The sequence below is a fragment of the Thermobia domestica genome, chromosome 8 (genome assembly GCF_964235325.1).
Source record: "Thermobia domestica chromosome 8, izTheDome1.hap1.1, whole genome shotgun sequence".
Classification (NCBI taxonomy): Eukaryota; Metazoa; Arthropoda; class Insecta; order Zygentoma; family Lepismatidae; genus Thermobia; species Thermobia domestica.
In genome coordinates this window covers 288,261,611-288,274,490 of record NC_137461.1, presented here as the reverse complement: position 1 = coordinate 288,274,490, position 12,880 = coordinate 288,261,611, and the positions used below count along the sequence as shown (strand labels likewise).

At 36.1% G+C, this 12,880-nt stretch overlaps 1 protein-coding gene across 2 annotated transcripts in view; it reads left to right on the top strand.

The window, feature by feature from the left end:
• The window catches only part of LOC145693689 (phospholipid-transporting ATPase IF-like), a 278,001-nt gene that overhangs the window by 247,949 nt on the left and 17,172 nt on the right, over window positions 1-12,880 (top strand). For both annotated transcript variants that reach the window (XM_081769946.1, XM_081769947.1), the window contains exons 18-21: window positions 1,189-1,348; window positions 2,264-2,366; window positions 7,033-7,238; window positions 12,490-12,676. In XM_081769946.1, coding sequence (XP_081626072.1) covers window positions 1,189-1,348; window positions 2,264-2,366; window positions 7,033-7,238; window positions 12,490-12,676 — 656 coding nt within the window. The remainder of the gene's footprint in view (window positions 1-1,188; window positions 1,349-2,263; window positions 2,367-7,032; window positions 7,239-12,489; window positions 12,677-12,880) is intronic.

The following is a 12,880-nucleotide window of genomic DNA, read 5'->3' as shown; positions in this document are numbered from 1 at the left end:
ACAACATCGAGTCCATGACGTTACTTTACATTATATCTTGTTTGTTCGTTTCTATGACAACCCTCAGTTCGTCGTTCTTAGTTACGTATCAACATTCAATTATTTATATTAAAAATATATATAATAATCTTATTTCTTTCTTTTTCTTCCTCTATAAAATAAACTGGCTTGTACACTCATGTCCAAAATGATTGTCGCATATCTATAACTGTCTTCTTGTAAGAATATAATTTGACAATGATTTTGCAGGTATTTTTAATACTGATACTATGTGTATAATAGGGAAATGTATATTTGTGGTAAATTACATAGGAAAAGAATTATAAATACGAAAATTAGAATGAGTAAAATGAAATGTTACTAAATGGACAAGAAAATTTTATTTTCGTTTTATTGTTCTTATTTACTGCTCTTTTGTCATGAAATATACCACATACATGACTTTGCCGATTATACACATACTAACATTATAAGAAATACCGGACGAATTCGTTATCAAATTATATTCCTTACAACAACATATTTATAGACATGCGACAATAATTTTGGACATGAGTGTACATATTTATAAACCAAATATTGCTCGAAGAGAATAAAAGTATACAATAAAGAATTCAAGTATACAACATACTGTTGTACACACACGGGGTTAGTGTTCCTCATTCAGTGTAACGTTATAAGAAATTGATAGGAGGTGCATAGGGCCATTTTGTCCATCCTTTATATTTTCCACTTCATGTAGGCATATTCAAATATTAGAAGAGGGAACGGTGGTTCAGTGGTAAAGCGCTTACCTCTGGTGCGTGGGGGTCCCTTGTTCAATCTCCGGCCAAGTAAGTTTGTGGTGGACAACATCGTGTCTGTGAATTTTTTTGAGGTACTCCCGTTTCCTCCCACTTTCTCATTCCACCAATTCTTCCAACATCATTCACTTGCTTTAACCATCGTATCCCTTAACCTTAAAGGCCATAATCGTGGGACGTTAAACTGAGAGATTTACGAATATTAAAACGAAATAATTAATTATTTGAAACATATATTGGGACTATGAAGAAAGATTCCATTAATTATTAGGATATGCTAATCGAATAATACAATGTGGATTATTATCCATGTAATTTAATAAATAATTTCTTTAGCCATTAAGAAATGTAATAATTGTAAGAAACAGTATTTGTATGTTGCTAGGTTAAAAGTACGTGATGAGCCTTTGAAGCAATTTGGATTAATTGTAGATGGAACTAGTCTGAGTTTTTGTTTGACGTACAACAAAGAAATGTTTCGAGAGGTTTGTTCTGCCTGTAGTGCTGTGATATGTTGCCGTATGACTCCCCTTCAGAAATCTGAAGTAAGTTACAATTTGTCTTTTCTGTTAACTTTTCTAAAATTTATTATTTTTTATTATTGATACAATCACAAGTGGAGTATGAAAATAATATAAAATAATTAGCAAATACAGTATAAATACAGGATGATTTTAAAAAAAAGAGAGAGATTTTGAAAATTAAATAATTTCACGAAAACGAATTTTAAAAAAATATTTATCTCATTTAGTAGTAAAAATAATGCTATTTTATAATACATCGAGTACAAGTTATGAGGTTGCAATGTCCTTTTACATCAATGCGTTCTGAAAATATTTTATGACATTCTAAAAAAAATGAATTGAAATTACATTTGTAAAGCATTTATAATATATGCATAAGTTGCAGCAAAATGTTTATGCTTACATTATTTTTTTCTCTTATATTTTACTTTATTGCATTTTGTATTTTTTTCTTTCTTATCTTTTCCCGTTATGTCTTTGAAGCTTGTCTATTTTCCTTTCTTGCCTATTTTCCTATAGAATAATGGTATTGTATGAAATATGTTATTAAGGCAATTGTAGGATTGTAATCCTGTATGCCTTTTTACAAATAAATAAATTTTCAACGATTTTAAAAAGTTTGTTACTGAATTCTATGTGTGTGTCTGTTATTTGCGAATTTTTCAATTTTGAACCCTCCATTTAATAGATTATCAAAAACTATCTGAGAACGTGATGGAATTTTTCGCTCGCATACGGATAACTAGCATACGCATAACAGAAAATATCAGGGCAAAAGAAATATCGAACGAAAGTTGTACTAAGGAAAACTACGTTTAAATTCTCACATAGGCTTTCTTCTTTTTCTTCTTCTTCTTCTTCTTCTTCTTCTCCTCCTCCTCCTCCTTTTTGTATCATTAGGTGTAGTTGATATTTTTGTAAATTTTAAATTTTCAGGTAGTTCGATTGATGAAAACTTCTCCGAAGAAGCCAATCACGGCCGCCATCGGGGATGGAGCCAATGATGTATCCATGATTCAGGAAGCTCATGTGGGATTGGGTAAGGCCAGCAATTTGTTTTTTGTTTAAGGAATGTTCGCTATGGCATCATCGACAAGTGGAGTCAGAGGTACCCACAAGGGAGTCATGACACAAAGTGCGACATTTCGAAATTTTGGGGGAGGATATGAGGTATTTAAAACTAGTCAGCATGCATATTTGAGTACATTCTTATGAGATTTTAAGAAGTTATCCTGTGGCGCTTCGTACGTCGTTTGAGTTTTTAGGGAGAAAATGATACATTGAATTCAGTCAGCAACTAAAAAAAAAATGTGCAAATATTGTAAAATTTATATAGGCTATAGCATTATTTTAAATCAATGTTGCACAATAATGGAAGTCGGAACTTAGAGCCTTGAGAAAGTTTAAAAGTAATGTTGCGTTGTGGGAACATATGTCAGGAGAATTTAAGGGAAGTGCGTCATAGACCTTGGGGAATGGGCATTCCCTGGATCTTAATAAAATTTCTTGTAAAATTTGAGTGTTTTTTGCTGCTTCCTGACTTTTCGCTTCGGTAGGTAGACTGAAATCTATATATTGAAAAAAAAGTTGATAATGGCTTCCTATTTAGCAGTATATACAAAGGTTAGGGAGTCTGTTAGGGTAACTCGGTAATATTTCGACAATCGAAGGTTGCATTTAAAAATGTATTATATACAATGATAAAAATATTCATAGTAGATATTTTGCTGCTAGGAATCATGAAAGAAAACGAAAGTAACCCTGTGGCATTCACATGTATTAATGCATGTTAAAACAGCTCGTCTCACTATGTTAAACCCTCAAAATACGTCATGGTGGTAACCCAGTAATTTTGAACGATATGCAAATCTGGACGGAAAATGCAGACTGCAAAAGGAAGCCTGACATGAGTACTTTATCCTCTGGTCAATAGATGGATCTGTGTTGTACTGAATGAGCACAGGGCACTGGGAAAAGTAAAATGGAAGTGGCCAGAGTGGAACAGCAATCGGACATCAAAGTTGTCATTCTCCGGGAGAGAAATGCTAGTGAGTGTCTCCAAGTGTTAAGAAATAATGCTCTGCCATATCGAACTGTTGCACTGTGGGTAGCAGCGTTTCAGGAAAGGACGCCAAGCATCCAGCGACGAAACGGTCAGGCCGGCCTGTGCGTGTGCAGACCGATATGTCATGTACCGTTTGAAACTTTTACTGGAGAATGGGAAACGATGGGCGCTGCGTGAAATAGAGACGGAGACTGGGATTGAGAAGCATCTTTCATAAAATTTAGCGCAAGATCTGAACCTACAAAAAGTTGCATAGAAATGGGTTCCACATGTCCTCACGGAGGTTCAAAAGTGGATACGATATGCACTTTGTTCCGATGATCTACAGCGCTATGAAAATCAAGGCAACCAATTTCTCTCCAAGGACATCGCCGTGGATGAATTCTGGGCCAGGGGAAATCGCAGTCCTCAGAGTGGAGACATCCAGGGTCACCGCGTAGGCAAAACTTTCGTCCGAATCCCTCGTTTACACGATTAATAGTGATTGTGGCATATGACAAGGGGTAGGGGAGTACTTGTTTGTCACTTCGTTCCTCATGATACCACTGTCATATCAGTGTATTCCTTCAACTACTGTACATCTATGACGTGCCGCTAGGGAGAAGCATCTAGATCTACTGCATAATGCAATCATATTGATCAATAATGCAAAGCTCCATACGGCAACTTGTATATGGAACCTACTGCGCCGATTTGATGGGAAGAATTGGAGCACCCAGCGTATTCACCAGATTTGTCACCATGTTATTTTGACCTCATCACCAAAGTGAAGAAATCAGTGTATGGTAGACGATACGCGACCCGCCTGGGCATTGAAAATGTTGTGCGCCAACAGATCAACCGCTTCAGGCATGGCGCAGAAGATGGTGCTGCTGATAGTATTCGGAGTCTTACACATCGATGGCAGCGTGCTGTGGAAAGTGCGGGAGATTATTTGATGGTTTATCATAATGAGACCTTTTTGTAACATGTGCACTAATGCTTGTGTATAACCACAAGGTTGCTTGGGTTTTCTTTCATGATTCTTACCAACAAAGCATTCATGATGGATACTCTTTCAGTTGTATATGACACATTTTTAATACAGGCCTCGATTGTCGAAATATTACGGGAATGCCGTGACTTACTCCCCAACCCTCGCATTTTGTTTTCACTAGTGAGCTGAAAGCTTTTAAAATTTAATTCATAAGATTGTAATATTCTTTCCTACACATGTTTGCCATCCTCGTATAGAAATAATGGATTAATTGTGTTATGTAATATGCATTGAATACGCTTTATCCGTATTATAGCATTTCATAGGAAACCTTGCTATGTTATTTCATTTCATTTTCATCCATAAATCATACATAATGCTCGAAGGAAGACAAGCGTATGAGTCGGACACGTCAATAAATAGATACAAAGAAATAATTATTACATACTAAAAGACAATAGCGCTATGGTATTATATGATAAAAAATTACACTATGCAATCTACAAGCTGCATTTAGCAGACTGGTATTCATCTACTGAATAAAACCAATTGTCCAATAGATACTTCTTTGTGACTGATTTAAATACATTCATTGATTCAATGTTACGAATAATATCATTAGAGAGGTTATTATATAATGTTGGACCTACAGACATGGACATATTATTAGCAATTTTAGAATTTTCACATAAAAATTGAAGAAAATCACAAATAAAAAAAAGAGTAAGTCTGTAAACGTTTTAATATGTGAATTAGTTTGTGTCCCACTACATTCTACGTAATGTTATAGTATTTCAGTGCTTTGTAGGGAAACCCTTGACTTGACATTATGCCTGGATTCGTTGTGGCATCTGGTTTGTTAACTCACAACAAAAGTTCTTTATTTTCTGGATCATCGTGCCATGTATTATTCATGACTTCTATTTGCTGGCTTCTGATGTTGGATACTGTGTCGTCCATATCTGGGCTGTTCCCAGGCCACGGAAGGACTAGGACGCCTTTCTTCTTCAAAGATTTGGAAATATCCTTAGCCTTGTGACACGACGCACCATCATGCATAAAAATCGGGTCCCCAGATGAAACTATTCATGCAACTGTGGCAAAATATATTCTATAGTGAGTTTTTGATACTGCCCTGCGTTCATGTTTCCTTCTATTCATAGAGATGTCCCGTTCCTTTCACACTAATGCAGCTCCATACCATCACTCGTGTTGGAGATTTCACACTTTGTCTTACTTAATCTGTCTTAAAGACTTCACCTTCGGTTCTCCTCACATACTAGGAGTTCTCTTCTTCTACAGAAATTATGGTTTCATCACTGAATACAACCCGTGGATAAATGACCATGTTTCAATGACTTTAAAATTACTGAAGTCCACATGAATCACATTAAAATTCGTTCAGTAATGTAAAATACTGGCAACCTGTATATTTGCAATTTATCAAATTACGCTTAAATGATAAATGATGTATTATTACACTCAAATGAGAAATTAAACGTCTTTTCTCAATCATCTGCAGTCAAATCCTGGTGATGTCTGGCCTTGATATCGTTTCTTCACCATTGCTGGAGTTAATTGTTGTTTCTTTTCGGAACGCCTAGCTTTCAGCCCTCTCAAACAATCGGCGACGAACAATACTGGATGAAACATGGACACCAGCATTTGCAAGAATTCCCCGTAGTTGAGTGGAAGTTACTAGACAATTTTTTCTTGATTCCCTTACCAGCAGTCTATCTGAATAGGCTGATAGAGATGATTTTTGCTCGAAAACATCTTTAAGTTTTGGTGACAATGCACTCTCACGACGTAAGTTTTGTGCAAATCTTGTAACATATGATGCACTGGAACCCACGTTTCAGCTAATCTCCAACTTTTACATGCTTTTCAAGTTCAACAGAGTCGGAATTTTCGCTCGTTTCTTTGTCGGCACATCTTTTCACGTACCCATTGCTCCAAAACCACAGTTCACAACAATTTAAAGAATCCTCTCCAAACAAACATACAAAATCACACTTGAACCTCCCTACATGCACACAAGACACTCGTAAATGAACCAGTAACTGCTCCAGCAAGTCCTTTTCCTATCAAGAAAGGTTTTAAACTGAATATTATCAGTGATTTTATCTCCAAAGACGAATTTACTTGCCCCTTGGGCTTTTCCTCCATTCAAACATTCCTCGGCTGGAAACAATGTGTAATCACGTTGCATCAGACTACTGGATGAATCATCACTCAACTGCCATGTAAAAATTCGTAAACAACTTACGTATAAATGCCGCTCAGTGGTAACACTGTCCTCTGGTGTCTCACAAATGACTAGCTCTCTTCAACAAAATTTACGAAATACAATAAATCAACAAATTTGCATGATTTTTTAAAGAAATGCTAATAATTTGTCCACGTCTGTAACTATATGGGACGGTTTTGAAACAATGCTGTACGGTGATTTTGAATGTGAATATTTTCCCTATATCTAGTATTATGACGGTGAAAGTTTCCTTTATTTGCAAAGAATGTATTAAGATTCTGGCGCGATCAATTAAAATTAACATTTTCTGCTTCACTTCTAGAATCCTCCCGATAGCATTTCTGGTTTCTAAATGTAGTAAATCGTCGAGAGCATAATAAATTATTTTAAAGTATGTTTTGTTCTCTTTGCAGGAATTGTGGGTAAAGAGGGTCGCCAGGCTGTGAGATGTTCCGACTTTGCATTTGCTCGTTTCCACTTTCTGCGGAAGGTGTTACTGGTGCATGGGCATTGGTATTACGTGCGTGTGTCTACTCTAGTCCAATATTTTTTTTATAAGAACATCATTTTCGTCACTCCTCAAGTCTATTATGCTTTCTATAATCTATTTTCTACGCAGGTGAGTTAATCTATTACAAATAACATAATGTAATAACGGTTTGAATTTGAAATTCATTTTGTATTTATTTTAATAAACGTTTTAAGATAATAAATAACAGTTAAAAATTAAGAAAAACGTACAGGAGTTGGGCAAAAAATCTAAAACGTTTGCAAAAGTGTGAAAATCATACCTACTATGGTGTGGAGCCTCCTTTTGCGTCCAAAAGAGCTTGGATCCGACGTGGAATGGACGTATACAACTCCTGAATTGTGGTGTGTGGAATTTTGTACCATTCTTCCTCCAACACATGCTCCCGTTCCTTAAGGGATGCTGGTTGAGGGTAATGCCTTTCTAACTCAGACCACAATGGCTTAATGATGTTCCAATCTGGTGATTGTGGGTCATGCTCATCAAACCATGATTTTACCGTTCTTGCAGCGTGACGGGATGCCAAATCATCTTAGTAGATGCCATCACCATCAGGGGACAATATTTGGGCCATGGATAGAACCTGGTCCCCCCAAAATGGCCTCATACGCCTTAGCATTCATCATTCCATGCAGGGCGATGATGGGACCTGCAGAAAACCACGATATCACTCTAATGAACTCTAATGATATCCTTGTCAGGTAATGCTGCTGTTAGTAGTAGTACATAGGCATCTTTGGCATCTAAAAATTAAGGGGACGACTAGAACAAAGAATGCTTGTAGACCTCAACCAAACTCCCGTCAAAATCGTGAGGTAAATCGGAAGCTACTTGAACTAGCGGGGTAAAATTCCTACCTCTACCAGTATAATTAATCAGAATATTCTACCATCACTGATAGATCACTTGCTACATATTTATTTATTTATTTATTTATTTATTTTTTATGTATGAGATGTTTAGGGAATTTCGTCTTGATGTAGGAATTATACAATGAAGAGTATCCATTAATTATATATTTCTTTACCTTCATTCCTTTTCCTTTCATCATACGAGGCGTTGCGGGTAGTAAGGCCAAGTTAACAAAAGTCTTGTTTTGGGGAAAATGCATTTTTAACTTTGTTTAGGACTAGCTCAGGAGAGTAATGCTCCCGGAAGTGGGAACGAAAAACACAGTTTTGATTGGTTGGCGTTATCCATTTCTTGCCACGTTGCATTCAAATAGCAGAAATCAAACCACTGTTGCTGTCGGTCTTCGTGGCCGAGTGCACTAGCGCTATATACTAGTAACGAAAATCTCTTGGCGTGAGTTCAAACCCGGCCCAAGGGAAGTTTTTTTTTTTTTTTACATTTTTATAACAATTTTTTCATTAAAATAAGATGAAAATAATACTCAAAAAAGTGATTTACTTACTTTTGTGAAAATAAGTAGTAGTAGTAGTAGTAGTAGTAGTAGTAGTAGGAATGGATTAGAAGCCCCGCAGGGCTCGTTTTGTTCCCCTTGTACTCCATGATATAGGGCTCGTTTTGTTCCCCTTGCACTCCATGATATACATTTTGTGACCAACTTAAAACTACTGGCTAGGATAGCGCGTAAAACAGCTGGCTAGAGTAGCGCGCGAAAAAAGTACTTCCTGAAGCATTACTCTCCCGAGCGGGTCGTCTTTGTTCATAAGGGCAGACTCAACAAAACACACTTCTCTCAATTCGTTACTGTTATTGTTGAGATTTCTGCTGGTATTATTATTATTATTACTTTGGAAAATAAAAAAATGACCTATGTTGAGCTCTATGTATCCTCTTGTCACCTTCACTTCTATTGTGTATTTCTTGCAATTCAATTACATACAGACATTATTTTTACATTCTTCAGTGCAGCTTTATTTCCACACTTATCTTTCCTCTAGTTTCGTAAAACTTCTTCTACAACTCAAGTTGTTGCTTAGCTACTCTCATGACATCGTACCTTTACTCACAAAGTACAAAATATTCCTACAACTAGTTCCTGTATTTACTTTCTGTTAATTGATATTATTTTTCGTCGTGATTTCAAACAAATCTGCTTTTCAGTAGTGGAATTCCATCTCAATCATCTCAGGATTATGATTGGACATTTTTTTATATATATATATACCGTTGACGTTTAATACCTTTGTCTTGGCATAGCAATTATATGCTTCAATTATAGTCTTTCTCTGGCTCTCGCTCTTTTACTCTGATCATATCATGACATTGAGAAGATAAGCTTCATACAAATATATACACAGTGTAATATTACTAGTTAACGACAAATATAAAATTCATGTGTTCCTTCTTTACTACTTCCATATAAGTACTTTCAGCAAAACATGTATTTAGACCCAGGAGGCTCTGGGGTCCTGGATCATCTTGCTGGAGAGGCTTGTAGTAGAAATTTCGCGAATTCTAAAAGGAGTCGTCAAAAGTCTGCTCTGGCTAAGGGTACAACTGAGATAGCAATAGTAATAATGCTTATGAGCCAGAAAATATTTGAAGTACATAAAATGTGGGTCGTAGAGAAGAGTAAAAGTTGTCACTAAACCGATTCCTAGCTCTACTCATGATCACTTGAACTCGTATATCAGACCACACGACATATCTTCAATGGACTGTTTTTAGTAAACTTACTATATCCGAATTATACACAATATGATGAGGAAAATCTATTCGAGTCGTAGTTGTTAGCAGATCCATAGCCAGGACATTAAATTAGAGGGACCAAAATATTTGGGGGTTGGAAGGAGGGCTAACTTAAGTTCACCTTACGTTCATTAATTAACAGATGTCAACTAAGAACTGAAAGTTTTACAGGGTTATGAAGGTCGCAGGGGCTCAGCTTTTCCGCTTACTACTCTCTAGAGCTTCCTATTTCAAGTGTGCCCTCGGAAAATATGTGAAACATACTTCGGTCCCACCCTCACCAACCCTCTTACGGAGGAAAACTTCCCTTTGCTTAAGGAAAAGAAGTGAATGACCTCAGCTGCGTTGCCAATTTATCATTCAATCTTTTGGTCTTGATGAATGACGATCGTGGGCTACTTAAAATGGCTAACAAGACAGAGCACAGCGAAGCCCGTTAATGTGGCAACGCTGTCCACATTTAACTATTGAAGGATCTCGACCAAAGCAACTTGTCTCTTCTCTTTCGAAGGAGGTACGGGAAAACACATGAACAGCAGCGCCAGCAAAGCCACACTTGAAATAGAAAAGCTCTAACTACGGGCTTCGTTGACAGAGAGTTTCGGTGCTTGCAACCAGTGACGATGCCAGAGGGGCAGCAAGCGGTCACCTCCGGTGGCTACACCTGCCCCCGACTCTACCCCAGATATGTTATAATGTACTCAAGTAATATAAAACTGTCCTTTTCCATGTATATAGAAAAAAAAAACTGCTGCCATCTGAAAATTTCTCTGCTCCTCCGTTTGCTTTCCTTTCCGCAAGAAATTAAAGCCGGTGTTGTCACTGCTTCCAACACAAAAATACGAAGTAGTCATAATAGTTACTTTTATTTTCAGTTAATGCATTATGAAGCAGCGTATTTTGAATCTGGAAACAGGGATATATATATAGCCCCTCTTAAAAGATCCAAAGGTTCAGACATAATAACTTTTAAGGCTGTAGCGTTCCTGCTGGAAATACAAAACTGCTCAAAGTTTCAAGTTCCTTTGATTCTTTCCTTTTTCATTTTTTAAGTGCCTCTCTGGGAGTATGCCAACCGAGACTATTTATGGGTAATCCACAATCTATTTACTTTCTATTTTAAAATTTGAAGACAGGAAAAAGTTCCTTTATGCAGTATCATAGTCAAAATACTTCAAAAGCGTGTGTTCTGGTAATGCTAGCATGTATTTATAAATCGCACCAGGAGAACGAAAACAAAGAGGAAAGTGCCTATCGTCATCTCATGTAATTCTTGTTTGAACGAATGTTCTCTTCCTTCTGTCCCTTTTTAGGTTTGATTTATTTTCATACTTATATTTATTATTTACTAAGAAGCAATAACTCTCAAAATTATCAATAACATTTCGGGGGGCCAGACCCTCCCACTAAGTACGTCCTTGGTTTCAACCTTCATCCATTTCCTCTTCTACACAATTTTTTTGAGGGACGCAACTTTTGTCCCTCCGCTAGATACGCTTGTGTAATAATAGTAGGAGAATTAATTTTGGTGATCAAGTGTAAAAAAAAAAATTAGTCATTAAAAGGACTCCGTGGAGTCATCTGCAGAGTAGTATTAGTAGTATTATGTCCTTGATTATTAGTATTAGTATTAGTAGTATTATAGTATTTAGTATTATTATTATTAGCAGGGCCCGGATCTTGTTGGCCTAAAATTTTCTAGAAAGTGACCTATAAAATGACACTAAAATTCCTGTAAAATGCCCCTAAAATTCACAAAAATTGACCTTAAAACTTGTTTTTTTTTTTAAAAAAAAAAAGTTTATTTCGTTAAACATTGACATTTTTTAAATATCCATTGGATTTTAATTAACATTTCTCACTCATATTCAAAAAGTTTTGTTTCAGTTAGTTGCAGTCCATTGATCATTTACGTCCATTGACCAATCCATTGTACGGCATTGTAGGTATTGAAAGCGTCAATTCACTCCGGAGTTGAAACTAGGAAGCACTTTTAAACAATAAAAGTTTGCAAGTGTAGACTACGTGATCTACTACATGAGAATGATAGATAAAATCCCCGTTTAAAATCTGTGTACGCCTTCTAAGCCATTTTTAGTTATTCATGTGATCACATCCTTTGTGTTTAACAACCCAAAACTATCTGTTTGGCCACCTATCAACCCCCACCTTTCGTCAACCAGCTACAGCTTAGTTTTCATTAGCTTGTTACGAATGCAGTTTCTCCACCCCAATAGTCAGGAGGCATGAAAAGAGATTATTTAACTTCGTCTTTTTCACATCCGTAAACAGTGTTCATTTTAAGATTTCCTCATGTAGAAGAAAAATAATAAAATGACCATAAGCGACCTAAAATTTACCTTAAAATATTAAAAAATGACCTGAAACTTTAAAACGGCAAAAAGTGACCAAAAGTTTACCCTAAAAATATATATTTTTAGAACCTAGAGTTGATGGATAACGTTTTTATTAGAATTTGCCTTGTCTTATGCGTAACAGAAAAAAGTTGACTTGTCAACAAAATCCGGGCCCTGATTATTAGTAGTAGTATTATGTCCTTAGTATTAGTATTATTATTATTAGTAGTAGTATTATGTCCTTGATTTATTTCACTATATTCAATTAATACAGATTTATTTGGATAAAACGTCTTCTACCTACATCGCTTTATTTCTATTTCCAGCCTTTGTACAATAGTATGTTTCTGACTTTCTATAATATCCTGTTCACATCACTACCTGTTCTCATCTATGGATTGTTCGAGCAGAACATAAGCGCCGAAAAACTCCTTCAGCTACCTCAACTCTACAGTAGAAACAGGCGGAACGGCCTCATGTCATGGTGGTGCTTCGCAGAGTGGAATTTACTGGGTATGTTTAATAATAATAAATACAAGCAAAATATTAGCAGATGGCCTAATGTTACTAGTTAAAGATGTTATATAATTTCGTTTACAATGGTTGCGATGTGATACAAAGAGCAAAATAAAAAAAAAAAAACACAAAAGAATGGGATATATATATTAAATGTGATCGTGATAAAATGGACCGCAGTGGCTTAGTGGCAGAGCGTTC